At 40.5% G+C, this 25,755-nt stretch overlaps 1 protein-coding gene across 2 annotated transcripts in view; it reads right to left on the reverse strand.

Moving 5' to 3' along the window:
- rnf216 (ring finger protein 216) overlaps positions 1-25,755 on the reverse strand; it is a 206,596-nt gene that overhangs the window by 13,545 nt on the left and 167,296 nt on the right. Inside the window, exons 15-16 of one of the 2 annotated variants that reach the window (XM_072268674.1) lie at positions 17,219-17,441; positions 7,833-15,810 (exon numbers count right to left, since the gene is read on the reverse strand). In XM_072268674.1, the coding sequence (XP_072124775.1) occupies positions 15,754-15,810; positions 17,219-17,441 (280 nt within the window). In that variant the 3' untranslated portion in view covers positions 7,833-15,753. Of the gene's footprint in view, positions 1-7,832; positions 15,811-17,218; positions 17,442-25,755 lie in introns of those variants that run through there. The other variant, XM_072268673.1, reaches the window with a different exon arrangement.

Here is a 25,755-nt window from a genome sequence, read left to right on the forward strand (position 1 = left end):
CTGAAGTTCTTTCGGTATAATGCCATAATTAACAAGCAGCTTATACACATGCCACAGAGGTCGGAAAATTAATGCCTGTCTGTTGGAAACTTGACAAGGTCTCATTTGAGTTACAGTACTAGTTGCCAAAAAGAAATTTAAGAGGAATTTCCTTAAGCATAAAATCAAAAAGTTGAAATTGGGAGATGATTTGATCTTCACAGACATTATAATGAACCCAAAAGGCATACTAATACAGATATCAGTTTATATCAACTTGTTTAAAATTAGGTCAGAAAACACATCTAAAGAATGAAATAAAATCAATAGAAGAAAGAAACTACATTGATTATCATTTCAAACCCCCAGCAAGTCCTAGTTTCATAGACAATTCACCACTGTAAGTAAAGTCACAGCTGTAATGTCAAAAAAATAGAGCAGCAAGAAGAAAGCAAGCTTCTTCTATCGATCAGATAACCATTTCATCATCATAGGGGCAGGTCCCTTGAATGAAATCATTTTTGGCCTTTATCCCCAGGCCCCATTTCTGTATTAAACCTGCTATTCCCAGGTGATGTAAATGTCCAAAAGGCATTATTTAAAGAGGTACAGGGGTTTCTCTTGGTGTTTTGTCCAATACCCATCTCTCATTTATATCCTAACCAGTCATTTTGTTACTGTTGTTTGCAGATTCATGCCATGCCAAAACTGTTTGCTTCAACACTATGCATTACAATAGTGATTAAACTTCAAGAGCTACTTCAGCTGTGAGACACTTAGGAATGTCAGGAGACATATTTATGCATTTCTATAAATTCATCATCCAGCTAAACAGGAACAAACTGTCTGATGAGAAACGGCATACAAGTTCTGCATATAGCTTTCTTAAGAGGAAGTTTTTTGCTTTGCTATTCCCAATAAACCAGGAAACTGAACAGTGGCTGAATGCTTTGTATGATCCCCAAAACACAAATAACAGCATAATGCTTGATTAAAAAAAAATTATGCATGATATAAGAACACAAATTCTCAATGTTTCACCCTCAAGTGCCTGCTTACTTTCCTTATGGGAATTACAATAGATATACTGCTGGTTCAATAAGGACTAGTGCATGGACATATGGGGTACTCTTTATAATTCCTTTCACAATGTTAGAGATATAATTTACTGCTATAAAGCTATTGCAGAGCTAAAAGGAAACTCACACTGTTAAGTCACATTACTAGCGATATGCTGTATAATTAACTGGCTGCATGAACTATACAAATAATAATACGATTGAAAGGGCCTGTGGAACCTGTTAGTTTCCAGAAGTGACAGTACCTGTACAACAGCCATACTTCACTGCAGTATTTAACTCCATTGAAAGTGCTCTTTTTGAATGCTGAGATCCAGGTCTCTTTTCCCATCCTTTCTCTTGATGTCTGATTGGCTACCTAACTGTCCATTGCACGAGTCACAATTTTCTTCAGCTTAAGACTGGGACAGGTAAAGCCATTACCACCAGCTCCTGTGCCTTGTCACAATTAAACTTTGTAACTCATTGTAACCAATTCTAAGTTGATCACATACCTCTCCACAACATGTTCTTTATCCATTTATCAGTACCCAACCATTCCTAGTTAGATCAACATTTTTTGGCCCATCCCTAACACCCTCTGATGTGGTGGTCCTCAAGTACCTTTTTGAACTGCTCTGTTCTTCTGTGGATAGAACATTCTTTGATTTCAACTCAGCAATGAAGGAAAAACAGCAAAATATTTCCAAGCATGTAACTTGGCTGAAACCAGCAGTTGGTGATGTTCCATGTCCTGCTGCTCTCCGCTTAGTGGTGCAGATTACAACTTCAGGTTGTGATTAACCAAAGGAAATAACTGCAGTGCATTTTAATGATACACACCACAGCCACAGTGATGGAGGGAATGAATGTTGATGAAATAGTAATCTCTTCTCCTGAAAGATGTATCTCTTGACTGCTGGTGGAGCCATACTCATCCAGAGTTGTACAACGTTCTCTGATGAATATGAGTTTTGCATGCTGCTCTGGATTTCCAGCATCTGCAGAATCTCTTGTGTTTATGAAATGCAGAGTACACCACAATTGTCCTGTTTTGTTCCTTTTAAATGGCTTCAGGGTATCAAAATGTGAACCATTTACTACAGGGTACCCAGCTTTTCACTTATTTTTCTAGCCACAGTATTTATGTGCCTAGTCCAGTTGACTTCATGGTCAGTGAGGACCCCTAGAATGTTGGTGATAAGGAATCTGGTGATGGCAAAGTTATGAATTTCAAGGATAGACTGTCAGACACAGTTTGCTAAAGATGAATATTGCCTAGGCCTTGCTGCAGATACCCATGGACTGCTCCATTTGCTGAGGAGTTGCGAATGGAATTGAATATGCAGAATCACAGCAAATATCTTACTTTTAACCTCATGATGCAAGAAAGTTCATTGCTAAAGCAGAGAATGAGAGGTGGGCCCAAGACAATGTCCTGAGCAATTCCTGCAATGATGTCCTTTTTAGGGGCGGGATTATTGGTCTTGAATACCACAATTATCTTTCTCTGCACAAGATATTACCTCAGAATATGTTTTTCCTTTTATGTTCATAAATTTCAGCTTGACCAGGGCTTGATCAGATGTTTCCTTGACATGTCACTCAGTTCATCTCTGAAATTTAATACTTGAGTCAACATCCTCTTTAAGCATAGGTCCAACTGGGCACTGGCAAGCAGAATATTGGTGAGTGAGTAGCACTCAGAAGCATTGTTGTTAACACCATGCATCCTTTGCTGATGACGAGGAGAAAACTGCAAGGTAACAATTCAGATGGGATTTGTTCTGCTTTTTGTGTGCAAGCACACCTGGGCAATTTTCCACTTTGTAGATGACACTACTATAAGTGTTATAAGGAGATAAATCTGACTGTGATAGATATTGAAATATTATTCTGCTCTCTATCCCAATGGAAGTCATTGTAAGTGTTTTCTTCAAGTAGTTTAGGTGTTCCCCAAACACCAGTGTGGACTCAATCTATTTAGAAGCAGTGTGAACATGATATTCCACATGCAACTCCAAGACAAATGCAGCAGCAGTACGTGACCTTTTTTAACTCCACTGTAGCCTTTCACTTGGCAAGTGGAGGGACTGTTGAAAATGCTCTTCAAATTTGACTGTCTACAGGAATTAATCCCCATTTTACACTTGCCTTATGATGCTACACAAAACCTAATCATGAACAACAGTCTACAACAGATCCATTCTCAGTACTGGCTGGCATCGACCTTGACACTTGTTTGTCTTTGTCACTACAGTGATGTAGCTCATCTCCAATAACCTCATGCTATGGAATAAACCAAATGGACATCGGAAAGCAGTCCAACGTAGAGGGCCTCCACTCCAAAAACAACATCATCCCAACCTCGGTAGACACATTCTCGCCAGATCTGGTAGAGACAAAGACAATCTATTTCTCTGAAGGAAATTAGTCACTTTTGATGCTTTTTGATCTTTACTAAAATTTGTACATTTTAAATTGCAATTATTAATTGAATTTAAATTCCACAATGGGCTTTGAACTTACTTTTCTGGATCATCAGCTACTGCACCACCTATATTTTCAGCACTGAAACAAGTTATTTGCTTGGCATAACCAGGCTAGTTCCTCCAACTCGACAGCACCTAATCCATATCTCTACTTTAACTTCATGAGCTTCTGCCCATTCAGTAGCTCTTCTGCTGCAGTAATCCCTATTTGGTTGCCTACAGACTGGAAACCATTTCTCTGCTCAATCATCTGATTTTTCTTCGTAAAATGCCATCGTTCAACTCTTGTATGAGGAAGGGGACCAATGAATTAACACAATTAGCATCTTCCCACTAATTGTAGGTCATAAAAAAGATAATGAATAAGCAAACATATCACGCAGAACCCCATGCATACACTAATGATCCTCCTTCCAACTTGTTTTTTCTTTATTATGCATCTTGTCTTTGCTTATCAAAGTTTTGAAATAGATATCATGGTACATGATACTCCTGTAATGTGTTAGAGCACTTACTTACAAAATGTAAAAACAAAAATATATTTACTTTCCAACCATGATCACTGAACCTGGATTTCACTGCTCCTGAATAGTAGCTTTGTTAAAGTGAAAGATCATTGCCGTCACAGTAGCTTACAATAAAAGTCTAGATTGTAATCAGGCACCAAGTACTGCAGCTGCCTATAGGTAGTATTTCACTAATTATGGGTTGACACTTACGCAATTAATGATCACACCTCTCAGAGATGGAAGATTAGAGTTTTAAAATAGCACACATAAAAATTTGTTCCACTCACTCGTCAGAATAAAGTGATCAGAACAATCAGCCACTTAAAATACAGTGTGCAACATTATAGTCCCTGCTGAGACCAAGTTAAACTTGCCATTGCATTTGAGATGAGAGATTTTGTTAAAAAAAAGTCATGTAACTGGACTGTACTTATTAACAGCTGCCTTCACTCAACAGTCAAATATAAAAGAGATAGGCATAATCCTGTGTTCACTGGTTGCCAGTCAGTTACTTCATCAGCAATAGGTTTGGCAAATTTGAACTGTAATTGTTCATTATATCTGGCTGAAAATAAATGTTCATCCCTAGATATCCTGTAGGTATTGTTCACCTTTCTCTTCAATTCATTTCTGTACATTGCAAGAATTTGTTCCAGGGAAGAGAAGTTGTTTGGAAGGGACTTCAAGGCTCTTGGTAAAGTAGTAACAAAAGAATGATGATGTACATCAATGTCAGGATGGCAACTACCAATTCATGAAGAACAAATAATAGGATACACAGATGATCAGTCTTTGATATAGCTGTGTGGTTAACTGAAATATATTTAGGATTGGGAATTTGGAAAGTGCCCTGTGTGGAAAATGCTGGAAATGATGGGAAAGCTAAATATCAACTTATATAAATGCTACACACTTCTAAAGAACATATGATCAGGACTGAATAAATCAACTGAAGAACTTGTTTTAAAATAAAAAAAAACTCACCATGTAAAACAGATTTGAAGTTTAAATTAATAAAGCATTATAATAAATTTGCTTCCTCACTAATTAGTCAGACCAATTTGAATTCTGAATTTTATGAAGTAGGTACATCACAAGTTTTAAATCCTAGATTGCAGAGAATCTCCGCGAGGTCATTTTGGAATTTTTAACTTGAGGAAAATAAACCTGTATGTAGTGACAAATATAGGGACCTGGAATTGAAGGCACAACTTCCAGTACAACTTCCCTAACTAATTAACAACCTTAATTGGATGCCACTTAAAGAACTATTGGGTAGCCCAGCACAGAGACAGGCTCTTTGGTCCTCCATGACTATTCTGACCTTCTACTTAATCAGTTGCTCAAAATAGGACCATGTCTTTCTATGCCTTGCCTAGTTAAGTGTCTGTCTAAATGACTCTGAAACATAGTTATTGTATGCCATCCCACTGCCACCTCTGGCACCACATGCTAGACATCAACCACTCTCTGTAAAAAAAAATCTCCTCAGATTGCCTTCAAAACCTTCCCCTCTCATCTTAAACCTATGCCCTCTTGTATTTGATATTCCATAATGACTGATTATCTAGAACATTGAATTCTCCAACTTCTGGCAATTCCTTCCCCCTCCCTTCTCCCATCCCAGTTTCACTCTGCCCCCTCCCCCAGCTGCGTATCACTTCCCTCATGGTTCCGCCTCCTTCTACTACCCATTGTGCTTTCCCTTAGTCCTTCTTCACCTTTCCTGCCCATCTCCTCCCCCACCCCTTGATCTTTCCCCCACTGGTTTTTCATCTGGCACCTACCAGCCTTCTCCTTCCCACCCTCCCCCCAACTTCTTTATAGGGCCTCTGCCCCTTCCCTCTTCAGTCCTGACGAAGGGTTCCGGCATGAAACGTTGACTGATCGTTTCCACGGATGCAGCACAACCTGCTGAGTTCCTCCAGCGTGTTGTGAGTATTGCTTTATCTAGCCTATAAATGGTTCTCATAATCTTCCATACTTCTATCAGATCATACCTCAGCTTTCTTCACTCCATTTCCCAGTGTGATTGCAAGCTGTAGATTGCAGCTGTGCACAAGACTGACAGACTTTCGAAGTCTGACTTAGGAAACTTTAGTTTCTGCTTCAGATTTAGCATCAAAATAAAGGAAAATATTTATCTCAAAATATTTTTTGTAGAATGCACACATTATTAAAAGTACTGAAGAATGCCAAAAAGACAACACATTCTGTTATTTGTTAATTGACCTAATGGCAATATGATACAAGGTCAATGCAAAACAAAATAAAACAAATTGACTAACTAAAGGAATTGTTACCTCACAAGAAATGAAAAAAGATGAGAAAAATTTGATATTGTTGTGCATTATTAAGTTGCTTCAGGGCAAGATTTTGGGTAAATCCTTCAAACCAGGAGGTGTAGCAATAAAAAGCTATATCCAAAGTGGTACTTCAAGTTGTTAGACAGTGAATTCGTTTTACATTGGAATTTTTAAATGGAATTTTCAAAATATCACCTTCATCTTTCCAAAGAAATTGCACTGTCATTTGCTCCAACTGAAAACATCAAATCAAAATAGGTTACACTGACTATTATAATTGTTGATGTTTATTTAAAGGAGGTCTTTTGGGACATTCCTATTTACCTCATGTTAGTACAGATAAACATTCAACACTGAGACACAAGGCTATGTTGCGTTTTCTTGCTTAAAATTCGATAGAAGCAAAAATAGCAATATCCATTTCATTACTAGATTCTTTCATTTTGCACTATTTGAATATTTCAATGTATTTCTGGTCAGTTCCCCTTGTTGTATCCTTTCTCATATAACCATCCTTCCTATTTATCATAACTACACTGCAAATGTCAGGTTTTTAGCTTCAAGTAATATCACAACCAAATTCCATCTTCTCTGAGCCTCTGGGACTTTTTTTAAATTTGGTTTAACAAACCTACACCTTTAAAGCTGGATTCATTGAAAACAGACAGAAATTTATGCTCAACTTTATTTATGTGCATTTTTAATTTAAAGCAACTTGACCTGATTATTAATATACTTTTGGGGGATTGCAGCAATTCCCTAAACAATAATAAAGCACCTTCTAAATTTTAATTTGCTATCTCCACAACCTGTATTTCTGTGAATTGATTTATTATTGGTAACAAAAAGTGCAACTCAACCTTTCCAAAAAAATTATTAGTGTTTTTTGGATACAAATACTATTTTCAAGTTTGGGATTTACTGCTAATGCCTGATGCCCTTTAGTAAGCAAACCTATGAAGCACCAGTCTTTTTAATGAAGGTATTCCAACAGTGATAGGGATTAAATTGGGATGTATAGGATTTAAAAACAGCGATGCTGAAGGAACAGTGCTATAACTCCATATTAGGATGGTCTGATTGCAGAGGAGCCAACAACTGATATTGTTTTCATGCTTACACAGCACTTGGCATTGGCAATCACATACTGATACCACAGTCCAGCTAAGTAAATATACAAACATATTGTGTGCCCAAGATTAATGTGGGGGAAAAACATTTGAATTTTAAGAGAGGAAGAGTTGGCCACAATATTTCAATTGCTTAGACCCAAAGACTTACCTAGAAATAATTTGAAAATCTGCCTTGCAATGCTTATTATTACTTTTTTTTTCTTTTTTAAAATTTTCACTATTTGTTGTCTTTAGTACATTGGTTATTTGTCCATCTTTGTTGCATGCAGTTTTTCATTGATTCTATTGTGTTTCTTTCTATTTATAGTGAATACCTGCAAGATGAATTTCAGCTTAGTAAATGGTGACATACATGTAACTTTGATAATAGGTAGATATACTTTATTAATCCCGAGAGAAATTTGGTTTCGTTACAGCCGCACCAACCAAGAATAGAGCGTAAATATAGCAATACAAAACCCCCCAACAATCAAACAACAAAATGCAAACTATGCCAGATGGAAAATAAGTCCAGGACCAATCTATTGGCTCAGGGTGTCTGACCCTCCACGGGAGCAGCTGCACATTCGATGGCCACAGGCAAGAACGACCTTCCGTGCCGCCAAGTGTTGTATCATGGTGGAATGTGGCCGAAGTTCAACAGTATAAAGTTCAATATCCAGTCTGCAAACACGTTCCTCGATCGTAATATGCCCCGGATTGCACCATCCGTTGTTAACCAGATCAGTAAGCACCCAACTCCTTTACGCTTACCGTTCTCAGTGCACTTCCAGTCAGCCAGAACGGTATTACCTACCAAACTCCTCTTCTCCAAAAGTTTCTGTTGTCTCAACCCGGTCCTCTTTCCTCGGCTTTGTGATCTCCCTCCGCATCCTCTGTGTGTTTTCCTCTGGATTTCAGCAGGGGTGTCCGTCGCTCTGTTCGCTAAACCGGTAGGTATTTGCTGATCCATGGAATACACAATGCGACCTTGCTTCTGTCCCGCGTGTCGGGATGTAACCATTTCCAGCGCTAAAGAAAACTCAAATAAAACTCTCTCTACCAGCATGTTAGAGAGGGTGCAGCTTTGACGTGTTACCGTGAGAAAAAAAAATACAAAAAAAATGTAAATTAAAAAGTAAGAAGTTGAATGTAAGAATAGATCGGAACGGCTGTACCATGCTGCATGCACGACCGGCGCATACGCACTAAGGAATAAATTTACTTTGAACTTTGTACCATTCTAATGTGGGATTGCCTTACCTGCCAAAACATGAACTTTGATTTCTCCTGCTGTTTTGAGCCCCAGAAAGTTGAAATTGGTCCAAAAAGGAAATACAGTGAGTTCCAGTAAATTGAGAGGGGATCGTCGACTCAGGCCTAGGAGGGCAGTGTCAGGCATTTTCATGCCTTACAAGGTGCGGAACGAAAGACTGTGTGGCGGGCTACTCCTCACACAGACATAGAGCAATGTGTGGTTACACAACACGCTGCCTCAATAAAGGCTTGAACTGGCGACCTTCAGATCACTAGACGAATGCCTTAACCACTTGACCATGTGCCCAGTTAATTGGGTCATTGGTTAACTGGGGCAGCTATTTATTTGGGACAGCTCTTAAAGAACATAAACTAAATCAAGAAAATAGACAGGATTCCCTTCATTTATTTAGGACACAATGCTGCTTAATTGCGGCAGGAGACTTGTTGAACAGTTTCTAATTTGCATTAGTCATACGCACCTGCATGGCTGTTAGACGTTACATAGAACATAGAATAGTACAGCACAGTACAGGCCCTTCGGCTGACAATGTTGTGCCAACCCTTAAACCTTACCTCCCATATAACCCCCCACCATAAATTCCTCCATATACATGTCTAGCAATCTCTTAAATTTCACTTGTGTATCTGCCTCCACCACTGACTCAGGCAGTGCATTCCACGCACCAACCACTCTCTGAGTGAAAAACCTTCCTCTAATATCCTCCTTGAAATTCCCACCCCTTACCTTAAAGTCATGTCCTCTTGTACTGAGCAGTGGTGCCCCAGGGAAGAGGCGCTAGCTGTCCACTCTACCTATTCCTCTATCAGTCTCCTCTCATCCTCCTCCTCTCCAAAGAGTAGAGCCCTAGCTCCCTTAATCTCTGATCATAATCCATACTCTCTAAACCAGGCAGCATACTGGTAAATCTCCTCTGTACCCTTTCCAATGCTTCCGCATCCTTCCTATAGTGAGGCGACCAGAACTGGACACAGTACTCCAAGTGTCGCCTAACCAGAGTTTTATAGAGCTGCATCATTACCTCGCTACTCTTAAACTCTATCCCTTGACTTATGAAAGCTAACGCTCCATAAGCTTTCTTAACTACCCTATCTACCTGTGAGGCAACTTTCAGGGATCTATGGACATGTACCCCCAGATACCTCTGCTCCTCCACACTATGAAGTATCCTGCCATTTACTTTGCACTCTGCCTTGGAGTTTGTCCTTTCAAACATTTCGATTGAACTCCATCTGCCACTTCTCAGCCCACTTCTGCATCCTATCAATGTCTCTCTGCAATCTTCAACAATCCTCTGCACTATCCACAACATCACCAACCTTTGATTCGTGGGCAAACTTGCCAACCCACCCTTCTACCCCAACATCCAGGTCGTTAATAAACTCACGAACAGCAGAGGTCCCAGAACCGATCCTCGTGGGACACCACTAGTCACATCCCTCCAGTCCAAATGTACTCCCTCCACCATGACCCTCTGCTTTCTGCAGGCAAGCCAATTCTGAATCCACCTGGCCAAACTTCCCTGGATCCCATGCCTTCTGACTTTCTGAATAAGCCTACCGTGTGGAATCTTGTCAAATGCCTTACTAAAATCCACGTAGATCACATCCACTGCACTACCCTCATATATATGCCTGGTCACCTCCTCAAAGAACTCTATCAGGCTTGTTAAACACGATCTGCCCTTCACAAAGCCACGCTGACTGTCCCTGATCAGACCATGATTCTCTAAATGCCCATAGATCCTATCTCTAAGAATCTTTCCCAACAGCTTTCCCATCACAGAAGTAAGGCTCACTGGTCTATAATTACCCGGACTATCCCTACTACCTTTTTTGAACAAGGGGACAACATTCGCCTCCCTCCAATCCTCCGGTACTTTTCTCGTGGACAACAAGGACATGAAGATCCTAGCCAGAGGCTCAGCAATCTCTTCCCTCGCCTCGTGGAGCAGCCTGGGGAATATTCCGTCAGGCCCTGGGGACCTATCCGTTCTAATGTATTTTAAGAGCTCCAACACCTCCTCTCCCTTAATATCAAGATACTCCAGAACATCAACCTCACTCATATTGTCCTCACCATCATCAAGCTCCATCTCATTGGTGAATAGCGAAGAGAAGTATTCATTGAGGACCTTTGCTCACTTCCACAGCCTCCAGGCACATGTTCCCACCTTTACCTCTAATTGGTCCTACCTTCACACCTGTCATCATTTTGTTCTTCACATAATTGAAGAATGCCCTGGGGTTTTCCTTTACCCTACTCGCCAAGGCATTCTCATGCCCCCTTCTTGCTCTTCTCAGCCCCTTCCTAAGCTCCTTTCTTGCTACCCTATATTCCTCAATAGACCCATCTGATCCTTGCTTTCTAAACCTCACGTATGCTGCCTTCTTCCACCTGACTAGATTTTCCACCTCACTTGTCACCCTGCCATTCTTTATCTTCCTCACCAGGACAAATTTATCCCTAACATCCTGCAAGAGATCTCTAAACATCGACCACATGTCCATAGTACATTTCCCTGCAAAAACATCATCCCGATTCACACCCACAAGTTCTAGCCTTATAGCCTCATAATTTGCCCTTCTCCAATTAAAAATCATGCTGCATCTTGCTTCAAGTGATCAGTTTTTAAACAGCATCATTTGCACGTGTCTGTGTTCAAAAAAAGCAGTGATTTTTGTAATTGATTGCTGGTGCAAAATAAGCAGCAAGACAAATCAGAACTATTTTGCTCACCGCGATTTCAGGCATTCAGGCTTGGCAATGCCAGAAATGGCCAGGAGTGAAAATGAAACAATTTCACTACTTCAAACAAATTAGGAATTATTAAGAATTTGAAGTAATTGACAATTATCTTGAATGCTAGAATGGAAAATGAAGATTTGGAGGTTGCAATCACCTAAAGCATTGTATGAAGGCAGTCCATTATTTACACTAGGTTTCTGTGCTGATTTTGTTCAATCAAAAGAACAAGGCAGATGAATTCCTCTGTTAATGATTATTAGTTTTACATAGGCATTGGTAGTACTGATTATGACAAACCAAAATAAAAGCAGACCTATGAGTATTTTCGACGTTACCACTTTTACTTCATTGCAAATCTCCTTTTTGTGGCCAAGTCTCAGTTAATAGATTGAAGTTTTATTGAAATGAAGCAAAGTTGCAGAAATAGCAGTGTATTGTCAGGTAGTTCAATCAGAAGCAAGGAATGCATTACTTTTCAATTAAGTTTCAAACTACATTTCATCTGAAATATTTCCATATGCCCTTAATTAGTTTCTTTAATAGCAATCCACAAAGAACAAAAAGCACAAGCAGCTTTTTCATGAAAGAAATGAGTAAGGTCATCTTTTGCCAAGATAATTAATGATAATGGAATAATCATATGAACAGTTATGCAAGTTCTTTATTACCATTATGTTTTGTAAGATTCAAAGACTGATTCTGCCATTAAAAAAAATCTATGGAAACCAAGTGCTTTGAAATAGCTAAATCAGCTGAATTCTCTTCTGCCTTGTCAATATGTCTAAAATTTTAAGAGATGCTAATGTTCAAGACAGAGAGGTTGTACCACCCTTAGTCATTTCTTCCTCATTGCATGTAATTACTGGGTTCCTTAATTGCTAGTTGTCAAATGCAGTTTAAGATCATATTTCAAGGCACAGATTTCCTACATCTGTAATGAGGTAGCCCTTGCTTAGTCAGATTCAGCAAATTTTACCTTTTGACTCACTAGGCACTGCAGCTCGAGCAAGCGCCCATACTGGTGTTGCAATATTCTGATGCATGCACTGTACAACAATAGGAGGCCCAGTTCTATGCAGCTGAGCTCTCTATGGGGCTTAGAGCCACAGAGCACTGCAGCACAGAAACAAGCCCTTTGGCCCATCTAATTCATCCAGTCTGATCTACTGCCTAGTCCCATCTATCGGCACCCAGACCCTAACCTTCCATACCCCTCCTATCCATGTACTTATCCAATTTTCTCTTAAATGATATAATTGAACCCACATCTACCACTTGTCCTGGCAGCTTGTTCCACACTCGCACCATCCTCTGAGTGAAGTCTCTCCTCAGATTCCCATTAAGCATTTCACCTTTCACCCTTAACCTCTAGTTTTCATCTCACATAGCTTGAGGGGAAAGGCCTGCAAGCATTCACACTGTCAACATCTCCTCATATTTTTGTACGCCTTTATAAGATTGCCCCTCGATCTCCTGCACTCCAATGAATGAAGTCCTAACCTATTCAACCTTTCCCTAGAACTCCCTTAAGTCCTGGCAGTATGTTTGTAAATTTTCTCAACACTCTTTCAAGCTTATTGATATCTTTCCTGTAGGTAGGTGACCACACAATACTTCAAATTTGGTCTCAACAACATTTTATATAACTTCAATATAACACCCTGTGCTGAGTGCCCTGATTTATGAAGGCCAACGTGCCATAAGCTCTCTTTATGATCCTATCTACCTATGATGCTACTTTCAATGATATTGGATCTGTATTCCCAGGTCCCTTTGTCCTCCTATTCACTGTGTAAGATTTATTTTGGTTTGTCGTCCTCCCCCACCCCCAAGAGCAACATCTCATATTCCTGGTGAGCCATTGGGAACTAATATAAACCTTCTTTTTTGGCTCTATTCTAACTGAAGTTTTGAAAAGCCAGCTATGAAGAACATTATTAATTTGGGCCCAATTCACCTGCTGTCACAACAGGTCAACAGCAAATGCCACTTCACTGGCTTTTCACTCAACTCTTGAACATCTGGACAGTGAAGATGCATACATCAGGATGCTTTTTACTGATTACAGCTCAGCATTTAACTATCATCCCTTCAAAACTATTCAATAAGTTCCAAGACCTAGGCCTTGATACCTCTTTGTGCAACTGGATCCTCAATTTCCTCACTTGCAGACCCCAGTCAGTTCAGACTGGCAATAACATCTCCTCCACAGCCAGCACAGGTACACCACAAGACTGTGTTAGCCTCCTGCTCTACTCACTTTATATTTATGACTGTGAGTCTAAGTACAGCTCCAATACCATATTTAAGTTTTCTGATGACACCACTGCCATAGGCCAAATCAAATATTGTGATGAATCAGCGTTTAGGAAAAGTCTGAAATTTTGGCTGAGTGGTACCACAACAACTTCTTACTCAGCATAAGCAAGACCAAGGAGCTGATTATTGACTTCAAAGGGAAGAAACCAGGGGTTCATGAGTCAGACCTCATGAGGGAATTAGAGGTGGAGAGGGTCAGCAACTTTAAATTCATTGGTGTTATCATTTCAGAGGATCTGTCTTGGGACCAGCTTTTAAGCACCATTACAAAGAAGGCACAGCAGCACCTCTAATTTCTTCGAAGTTTGTGAAGATTTGGCATGTCATCTAAAACTGACTGATTTCTATAGACGCAGAGTACAGAGTATCCTGATTGGTTGCATTAAAGCTTGGTATGGAAACATCACTGTCCAAGAATGGAAAAGCTAACAAAAAGTGGTCGATATAGCTCAATCCATCACAGGAAAAGCCCACCCCACCATTGAGCCAATCTACAAGAAGCACTGCCACAAGAAAGCAACTTCAATGAACTCCACAATTCAGGCTCACTCTTTTCTTATTGCTGCCATTGGCAAGGCGATAAAGGAGCCTTAGGTCCCACACCACCCAGGTTCAGGAACAATTATTATCCTTCAACCATCAGCTTCCTGAACCACACACACAAAATGCTGGAGGAACTCAGCAGATCAGGCAGCATCTACGGAAATGAATAAACAGTTGAAGTTTTGGGCCAAGACTCTTCTTCAGGACTGGACAGTAAGGGGAAAGACTTCAGAATAAAAGGGTGGTGAGAGGGTAAGCAGCACAAGCTAGAATTTGATTGAAGTCAGGAGGGAGTGAAAGGTAAAGAGATGGAGAAGAAGAAATCCAATAAGAGTGGACAATGGTATGAAAGAAAGGAGGAGGGGCACCAGGGGGAGGTGACAGGCAGACAAGGAGGGGTAAGAGCCCAGAGTGGGGAATAGAACAACAGGGGTAGGGGAGGGGAAAAATTTTACTGGAGAGAGAAAAAAATCGATATTCATTTGGGTTGAAGGCTACCTAGATGGAATGAGGTGTTGCTCCTCCATCTTGAGAGTAGCCTCATTGTTGCAAAAGAGGCGGCCATAGACCAACATGTCGGAATGGGAATGGGGACAGGAATTAAAATGGTTGGCCTCCAGGGAAATTCTGGTTTTGGTGGATGGAGTGGAGGTGCTCAACAAAGTGGTATCCCAATTTACGTGGTATTCCAATGTAGAAAAGGCTGTGTCAGGAGCACTGAATACAATAGATATCCCCAACAGGTTCACAGGTGAAATGTTGCCTCACCTGGAAGGACTTTGGGGCCCCTGAATGGAGGTAAGGGAGAAAGTAAATGGGCAGGTGTAGCTTTTCTGTTGCTTACAGGGATATGTGCCAGGAGAGAGATTAGTGGGGAGGGACAAATGAACAAGGAAATCATGGAGGGAGCAATCTCTGTGGAAGGTGAAGAGTGAGGGAGTGGTAAAGATGTGTTTGGTGATAGGATCTCATTGAAGATGGCAAAAGTTGTAGAGAATGATGTGTTGGATACAGAGGTTCACGGGGTAGTAGGTGAGGATGAGGGGAACTCTTATCTCTGTTAAGGCAGTGAGTGGGAAGATGGAGTAAATGCCAATGTCCAGGAAAGGGAGGAGATGCAGGAGAGGGCAACATCATCAGTGCAGGAAGGGAAACTCTGCTCTTTGAAGGAGGAGGCGGAGGACATCTCTGATGTCCTGTAAAGGAAAGAGCATTTTTACAGGAGACATGGGGCGGCTCCTGAACCGATGTAGGTAACTTCACTCACCTCAACTCTGAACTGAATTCACAACATATGACATTACTTCTCAGGACTCTACAACTTATTCTCAGTATTACTCATTTACTTATTTATCTTCTTTTTTTTTGTATTTGCACAGTTTGTCTTCTTTTGCACATTGGTTATTAATCAGTCTTTGTAGTTTTTAACTGATTCTACTGTATTTCTTCGTTCTATTGTAAATTCCTGCAAGAAAATGAATCACTGGGTAGTTTTTGGTGATGTATACCCTTTGATAATAAATTGACTTTGAACATTGTAATTTACTTTGATAGTTATTTCTATTTTCCTAGTTCAAATAACATCAACAGACACTTGCAATAAAATATGTCAAACATACTACCATTGAGCTGTTATAAATTGAACCATAATACTTCTCATGAAGTAATCATCTTGTACATGGCTACTTAAAATGGGCCAATAATAAGTCCTGAACAAAACGTGGGGAGTGGGAAAAGGTACTAAATAATTTCGAAGGAGCCATGTAGTGCTTGTACACTAAAGTGTTTAGACTATGCACTACATCTCTTCAAACTTAGCTCTATTTACTAAAAACTAAGACTACAATGAGACACTGAATAAATGAAAGATGACATTTCTTATGGTTTGATCTTAGTAGTACTGAGTCTGGCACCGCTATAGCAAGCTGCTTTGACAGCTGGCAAGCCCGCAGTGAGATCTACAACTGGAAAGCCTGTGCACTGTACAGAAACTTGCATCAACTCCTCAGAGGATATAGCTTGCACAAGGATGCCAACAATATAACCTGAAGGCAGGTGAACAATGCATTTTTATGACTTGCCTGTCATTGAAAGATACAGAACAGATTGATTTTTATCTGTTTCTTTTGTTAAAGCCAATAATATATACCTTTCGCTATTGAATTATGATGGCCCACTTTTACATCAATAGCATTGCTATATGCAGAAGATCATTACAACAAAAATAAATGATCAATTTTACCAGATCCAATCAAATTTCTTTTTAAACTCAAATTGCTTCAATGCTATTGTAGGCCCACCACATTTAAGTTGCAACTTAAACTCCAATTTGTGCATTCAACCCTGAATTGTGCATTCCATTAAATTCACTGAATAGCTTCAAATGAACTTAACAGAGTATTCATAGAAAAATATTTAACTATTTCTCAACTTATTTTCAGAAATTTCTGATGGGATGTCAGCAAACCATCTCAATGGGGCATTTGCCACCTCTGGTTATTTCAGCAAGAGTCATGAAGCAAGAGACAATAAGAGGATGAAGGCAATCCACCAACAAAGCATTGAATTTAGTACAGGGTGAGTTGTTGAACTGGAATTTTCTCCACTGAAACAATGGGTCCATCACAATAAATAAGGCTATTTCTAACCTATAATGATCCATCTTTTTCACAGACATTTTCTTTATCCTCCCTTCCTCTGTAATGTGAATCTTTTGATTTCCTTTTCATAGTTCTGATGAAATGTCTTAACTTTTTTCCCTCTTTCTGGCACAATTATTCAGTATTTCCAATGTTTCCTGTCCCTAACTCTACTTCTGTAGAAAATTGTTAGATTGAAATTCACAATGGTACTTGAAATCTTCAGTCTCTTACCTTAGGATCCGTCCACAAAGAGCATCTTTTGCACAAACGACAAGGTGCACCTGGCGACCGTGGGTGTTGGCAGAAATGGTCATAGCCATTTATTGGAGCTCGGCAGAGGTAGCAGATCTGGGCCCCACAACGACAAGACATCCTGTTGCATCCTTCCGATTTTATGAGGCCCATTGTACATCTGTGACATTTCCTGATTGCTGCTGCTGTCATTTTCTCTTCGCTGCAACATCAGAAAAATTAAATTTGCAAAAATACACATATCTAAATCTTTCTGGCTCAACATACAGTGGATCTGCTTTGAAATATATGTGGACTTGTACAGTTCCATGGGGAGCAAGTAACAAAGAGACCTTCCAAAGGCATATAAGTTACAGCCTGGTAGCAGAACTTCACAGAAAAAACAGGGAAAATATCATTACAGCAAACTGCATTTTGTGTGAATTTTTTCCTTTTAGATAAATATCGAAGAGTAATTATCTATAGGAATGAGTCTGCAGACAAGGAACTGAAATTTACACTTGAGGCTTAACAGCAGTGTGAATGGCAGGGCTTAAAAATCAGAACATAGAACAGTATAGAACAATACAAGTCCTTTCATCCACAATGTTGTCCTGACCCTTTAAGCTACTCCAAGATCAATCCAACCCTTCCCTCCCACATAGCCCTCCATTTTTCTTTCATCCATGTGTCTATTTTAGAATCTCTTAAATGTCACTAAAGAATCAGCCTCTATCACCACCCCTGTAAAAAAAAATCTGACAACATATCAAGATTGACCAGATACATTTTTCCTCAGTCACTAGAGCATTTTCAGGACACAACATAAAGAAACTTTACATAACTTTTACTGTAGCAACAGCCACAGTACAGAGACCTCAAAATGTGATGTTGCACCAGTTATACTTAGAAAAGGAAACATTTGGAAATGTAAAATGATAGAAAATGCTGGAAAAGCGTAGCAAGTCAGTCAGTATCTGTGTAAAGTGGATGGGTGTAGTTATTATTTTTAGCATTGTAAAAGATCGATAGCATCAGTTCCGTTGGGAAATTACCCTTGCATCTTGTGGTAACATTAGCTCATCAAAGAACAAGATGGAATTCCTTCAGGAATTCTGCTGATAATTCTGATGGGAATTCCACATTTATAGTCACATTAATTGCACCCAGAGGTAACAACATAAAAAACTGAGTTAACTGCATTGTCAGAGCTGCCATCTTTCACACAAAGTACTAAACTGTAGACTGGCCTAATCACTCAGTTACCTAAGTGATCTTACTGTGTATTTGCTACTTTTCTGGGAGAGCAGATCTGTCACATGAGGAGAGATTAAGGAGTCTAAGCCTCTATTTTCTAACTTCTCTAAACCTCACAGGTGATTTCATGGTACAGAAAATTCTTTGAGGCATGACAGAGTACATGGGGAGAAAGTTTTCCCCTCGCTGAAGAATCTGAAACCAAGGGGCACTGCACCAAAATAAGTAGACGATTTAGGGCTGAAATAAGAAAATTCTTCACTCAAATTGGTGAACCTGTTGAATATTTTTATCCCAGATAACTAAGGTATGATGATTAAGAGATTTTTGGATATCAGGAGAAAATATTGTTATGAGGTAGAAGTCCATCTCTGATCCCACAAAATGGTGCAGCAGACATAAGGGGCTGACCAGCAAATTCTCATTTCCACTCATATTCTAAATTATCACTGTCACTGCGTCTCAAAGGAATAATTGCAGAGTTTGGGGACATTATACAATTGTGAATGATGTCATACAACTGTCTTGTCCATTCTTCCATGAGATACAATGTAATACTCAAAAAACAGTGGCACAATACTTTTCAGTAACTGTGTTCATTCATAACCACTGTATCCTAGAGAAAAAAGTACAAAGTATCCTGACTGAGCCATTGAAACAATGAAAACATAAACCCTGAACATATTCACCCAAGATGACGAGAATTAGAGCAATGAAGCTCTGATTCTTGATTTAGAAAGGATTATCAGAATAAATGCACAGAGAAGGCATAGTTAAATTTTATTGTAACATCCTATTTCTTTATTATTGAAAAATGCTGAAGTGCCAATTGGCTGTCAAACTACTGCCTTCAGAAAACTAAAAGGGAGAAGCTTATGAGTGCCTGCTCATTCCTGAAATTAAAGCACATTTTCACATTTGTTTATTCAGATTCTAGAACATCTTGTATGTGGGAATTACCATTGTGATATCATTATAATTACATATTTTTAGCTAAACTAAGGAAGTTCAGTTAAATATGGTTTACATAGAGGGATGTGCCAAGAAATATAACTATGTAATGATCTTTTAATTTTGATGTGGTATCATACTACTCTGTCAGCTGGAATAGTTAGCACTGTTTCACATTTTTCCAGTTAAGTTCTGTTGAGATTGCCAAACTCATACTAAGAACAATTTCCATTGATATATGCTGAAATAGCGGCCAAAGCTTCAACAAAAAAAACCAAGCAGGCCTCAACCCTCTGGTTAAGATCTGCTTCAATAAGCTTATGTCACTCGCTTGTGTAGTAGTATTTTGCATTGGTGACAACCATTTGAGATCAATATTGTGACGAGAATACACATAAATTAAGATGTTTGCTGGCCTGGGCTAGCATCAGTGGCATCAGCAGTTGGTCTGCCACCTGTCCTCAGGGGAAGGAGAGATAAGGAACAATGAAGCAGCATCTGGAGATGTGTAATAAAGGCACGGGAGAGAGAGCTGTCTAGAGCGGCTCCCCCTTTGAACCCTGAACTGTTTGAAGTGATGGACAGGCGATCTGGAGATGTGTAATGAAGGGACGGGAGAGAGAGCTGTCTGGAGCGGCTCCCCCTTTGAACCCTGAACTGTTTGAAGTGATGGACAGGCGATACCCCAGCAGGGGGATAAAAAGGGACAGGTTCGCTAAGGCAGGACACACACGACACCCGAGGTAACGAGACCCTGGAAGTGGTGCGCCTCTCACGAGTTGGTGGGAAGTACCGGACCTTAAACGCACAGGGTGGAAAGGTACGATCAGCGGGAACCCGGTGTGTGTCCACCCTCGCTTGGGTGCCGGGTTCACTGAAGAGGATTGACCGCATCTGGAGGAGGGGTCACAGTCGGTGACCTCAGGTGACATCACAAAGGACCCGCCTGAAAGCTGCTTGTGAGCAATATCGCCGGTCTGTGAGTGGAAGCCGTTTCTGAATGATCAGTCGTTCTCGTTCTCTCTCTCCCTCCCCCCCCCACGTTGTCCATCGCCATGGCAACGATTACTGCGAACTGAACTAAATCGAACTGGACTTTTGTGTCACTTTGAAATTGGTCATTTACCCCTAGACAACGGCAGAGCTTGATTGATGCTGTTATCTTAATTCTGTGCACATGTGTGTTTATCATTGCTGAACTGTTGCATTTATTATCCTTTCGATTACTGTGTTGCTTGTTTCTTTAATAAAACTTTCTTATTTCTAGTAATCCAGACTCCAACTGAGTGATCCATTTCTGCTGGTTTGGCAACCCAGTTACGGGGTATGTAACAATATAAATACTCAACAGCCCATGCATATTCACACAGACAAAAATCTCAACCTGTCATTTACTTCTACGACCTAAAAATACATCACCAAAGCCATAAGAAAGTATATTCCTGATCTAAATACCTATGCATTCTATCCATTCTATCCATGACAGTCAAAGTTAATCAATTGTCATGAAGGACAATGTGAAGGCCGTGTGAGAGCGTATACTTGCTGTGATATGGGGCAAAAAAAAACAACAAACTGCTACAGGAACTCACTGGGTCAGTCAGAATCTGACATTTCAGAAAAATCTACTATCTTTTGATGGTAGATGCTGCCTGAGCTACTGAGTTCCTCCAGAAAATTGCTTTCTTTTGCTGAAGTCCATGCTTTTTTTTGCACAATCTCAGGCTCTCCGAGTTCACACTGCACCTTCTTGCTTTGGCTTTTGATCTTCCTGTTCAAATAAAGCAGGATGCTTTGTTGATCTAAAAGGAAACCACATATGACACACTGTATTCGGTGTTAACATCCTCCGGAAGAAGGAAAATATATCCCCTATTTCCTACATTACTATTTTATCTACACAGCTAAAAAATATTTGTACATGGCCGTTAACTATTTTAAACAAAGATGGAGTGGATTTCCTGTTAGTGGCTAAAGGCATCTGAACATCATGTGCAAGTTTCCACTGGTAGTTTGCTTTGTGATTTAGCATCATACGTGAAATATTAAGCTTTAATTCTCAAAACAAAGTACTTATAACAGCACAAGACCATTTTTGCTTTATTATCTGCATTTCCCTCTCACATGACAAGATCAGCATTGTTTGTGATGCCTGTCAGCATTGAGAACTTGTTTTTGCAACTAGTTAGACGACTGCTGGAAATGCATGTACCCTTGACACAAAATTTTCAATTGCAATCATTCAATTTTCCTCAAGTGCTTAAAAAAGGTTGTTTGCTTGTTGCCACAATGCAATTTAGGACTTCAGGAGGATTGTTTGAAAATTTTGCACCTCTAGTGAGGAATTAGTCTAAATCGCCCAAGCTATACATAATTAATGAAGGAGTCTGAAAGCTTTGCATTTACATATATAAATCTTTAGACAAATTTGTAATCCATTTTCTTCCTTTACTTCAGTCACTGCCTTGCACCGACTTTCTCCTTTTCTGATAGTATCCTAATCGAATTAATGTACCCAGATTCCAAATGTAGATGATGAGAAGAATTTGGTACATCTGTCAATCTTAATTAATTTCCTTTCAATACTGAATCATGCTGGACATAACTCATTCACTCTTCATGTCCTTGACACCATCTATGCTTTCTAACGCTAGACATTTTCTTACTTTAACAAGGCTACAAAGTTACACATTCATGTGATTATTTATCCTAATAACACCATAAGCATCAAGCCAATTTTCTTTCTATGGGTGACACGAGATTATAGATGCTGGAATATGCCGCAACCAGATTCTACCATCTACAATCTTGCATCTCCATTTTACCACACTATTACAGTCTCTATAAGGTTAAAAGTTCAAAGTAAATTTATTATCGAAATACTTATATGTCACTATATACAGCCCTGAAATTAATTTTCCTGAGGGCATACTCAGAACAGCAAGTATAACAGGATCAGTGAAAGATCAACGAGAATGCAGAAGACAACAAACTTTGCAAAGACAAATATAAAGAAATAGCCATAAACAACAAGAACATGAGGAAATGAGATAAAAAGAGTCCTTAAAGTGAGATCATTGGTTGTGGGAACATCTGAATGGATGGGCAAGGAAGTGTAGTTATCGCTTTTTGTTCAAGAGCCTGATGGTTGTGGGGTAGTAACTATTCTTGAACCTGGTAGTGAGAGTATTGACACACTTGTACCTTTTACCTGATGGCAGCAGTGAGAAGTCAGCATGGCCTGGGTGATGGGAGATCTCTGATGAGGGATGTTGCTTTCCTATGACAGCGTTTCATGTAAACGAGCTCAAAAGTTGGGAGGGTTTTACCTATGATGTACTGGGCCAAATCTACTACCTTTTGTAGGATATTCCATTCAAAGGTATCAGTGTTTCCATCAGGCCATGATGCAGCAAGACAATATACTCTCCACTGCACATATATAGAAGTATGTCAAAGCTTTAGATGTCATGCCAGATTTCTGCAGACTCCTAAGGAAGTGGAGGCACTGCCATGCTTGCTTCACAATTGCACTTATGTGCAGGGTCCAGGACAGATCCTCTGAAAAAGTAACACATAGGAATTTCAAGTTGCTGACCCTCTCTACCTCTGATCCTGTGATTGAGACTGGCGGGAGGAGAAGATGGCGGCGCGATGCAGCTTGCAATGGCCACTCCGGTGAATGATATCTGTTATCTGTCAAGTAGGGTGCTGTGCACAATCCTGATTTGATGGAGACAGACATGAGAGCACAGAGGAACATCTGTGAAACTTCTGAAATGCCTGCTTCGCTGTTGCTGCTACTGTGTGATCCAGAATCTCTGCAGGGGAAGGCCCAGAGTCCTCAGCTTTGCTTGCTGCTCGGCAGCCAGGACGGGGTCGAAGCGCTTGGCAGAAATGGTGCTCGGTGTCGGAGGGCTGGTCGGAGGCTCAAAGTTTTCGGAGGGACTCAGAGTCGGCTGCAGTTGGGTGCTTCCAATGCATCAGCAAGTTTGCGGCGCTTGGAGTTCATGGCAGGGAGAGTTTCTCCCTTCTACCGTCTGCGTGAGATGATGGGGCTATCGGGACTTGAGACTTTTTTTTACCGTGCCCATTGTCTGCTCTTTATCAAACTACGGTATTGCTTTGCACTGTTGTAACTATATGTTATAATTATGTGGTTTTGTCAGTTTAGTCTTGGTTCGTCCTATGTTTCTTGTGATATCTTTCTGGAGGAACATTGTATCATTATTCAGAAAGGCTTATTCAGAAAGTTAGAAGGCAAGGGATTCAGGGAAGTTTGGCCAGGTGGATTCAGAATTGGCTTGCCTGCAGAAGGCAGAGGGTGGTGGTGGAGGGAGTACATTCAGATTGGAGGATTGTGACTAGTGGTGTCCCACAAGGATCTGTTCTGGGACCTCTACTTTTCGTGATTTTTATTAACGACCTGGATGTGGGGATAGAAGGGTGGGTTGGCAAGTTTGCAGATGACACAAAGGTTGGTGGTGTTGTAGATAGTGTAGAGGATTGACAAAGATTGCAGAGAGACATTGATAGGATGCAGAAGTGGGCTGAGAAGTGGCAGATGGAGTTCAACCCGGAGAAGTGTGAGGTGGTACACTTTGGAAGGACAAACTCCAAGGCAGAGTACAAAGTAAATGGCAGGATACTTGGTAGTGTGAAGGAGCAGAGGGATCTTGGGGTACATGTCCACAGATCCCTGAAAGTTGCCTCACAGGTGGATAGGGTAGTTAAGAAAGCTTATGGGGTATTACCTTTCATAGGTCGAGGGACAGAGTGTAAGAGTCGCAATGTAATGATGCAGCTCTATAAAACTCTGGTTAGGCCGCACTTGGAGTACTGTGCCCAGTTCTGGTCACCTCACTATAGGAAGGATGTGGAAGCATTGGAAAGAGTACAGAGGAGATTTACCATGATGCTGCCTGGTTTAGAAAGTATGCATTATGATCAGAGATTAAGGGAGCTAAGGCTTTACTCTTTGGAGAGGAGGATGATGAGAGGAGACATGATAGAGGTGTACAAGATAATAAGAGGAATAGATAGAGTGGATAGCCAGCGCCTCTTCCCCAGGGCACCACTGCTCAATACAAGAGGACATGGCTTTAAGGTAAGGGGTGGGAAGTTCAAGGGGGATATTAGAGTAAGGTTTTTTACTCAGAGAGTGGTTGGTGTGTGGAATACACTGCCTGAGTCAGTGGTGGAGGCAGATAAACTAGTGAAGTTTAAGAGACTACTAGACAGTTATATGGAGGAATTTAAGGTGGGGGCTTATATGGGAGGCAGGTTTTGAGGGTCGGCACAACATTGTGGGCCGAAGGGCCTGTACTGTGCTGTACTATTCTATGTTCTTTTTTTTTAATGCATGCATTTCTAAATGATAATAAATGAGGACTGAGTATCCTCATAATCTAATCTTATAGACCTTTGGCTTCCCTCTTCTGAAATCTACAATCCGTCCTTTGGTCTTGCTGATATTGAATGAGGCGTCGTTGTTATGGCACCACTCAGCTAAATATTCAATCTCCCTCCTGTTCAGCACGCAACAGTAGTGCCATCAGTAAACTTGAATATGGTATTGGAGTTGTGCTTAGCCACATAGTCATAGGTGTAGAGTAGAGCAGGGGACTAAGGATACAGCCCTGTAATTCACCTGTGCTGATGGAGATCATGAAAATGTTGTTGCAAATCTGAACTGACTGGGGTCTCCAAGTGAGGAAATCCAGGAACCAACTGCACTAGGAGGCACTGAGGCCAAGGTCTTGGAGATTTCTTAGTTTTGGGGGGATGATGGTATTGAATACCAAGCTATAGTCAATAAAGCGCATCCTAATGTGTGCACCTTTGCTGTCCGTATGTTCCAGGATTGAGTGAAGAGTCAATGAGATAGCATCTGCTGTGGACTGCTGGAGCAGATCCAAGTCATCTCTCAGGTGAAAGCTGATTACGTTTCATCACCAGCCTCTCAAAACACCATCACTGTGGATGTAAATGCAACTGGGTGATAGGCATAAAGAGGCAGGTCACCAAGCTCTCTTGGGCACTGGTATAACTGAAGCCAGCTTGAAGCAGGTGGATAGCACACACTGCCAATGCCAGAGGTTAAAAATCTCAGTGAACACACCAGCCAGCTGATCAGCACAGGTCTTCAGGACATGGCCAGGTACTCCGTCTGGTCCAGATGCTTTCCTTGGATTCACCCTCCTGAAAACACCCATAAGTCAGCTTCAGATACTGAGATGAAAGGATTATCAGGAGGTATGGGGGTTCACAATGGTAGCATAGAAGACATTGGGCTCATTTGGAATCAAAGCCCTTTCATCCCCCTAGTC

The sequence above is a fragment of the Mobula birostris genome, chromosome 9 (assembly GCF_030028105.1).
Source record: "Mobula birostris isolate sMobBir1 chromosome 9, sMobBir1.hap1, whole genome shotgun sequence".
NCBI lineage: Eukaryota > Metazoa > Chordata > Chondrichthyes > Myliobatiformes > Myliobatidae > Mobula > Mobula birostris.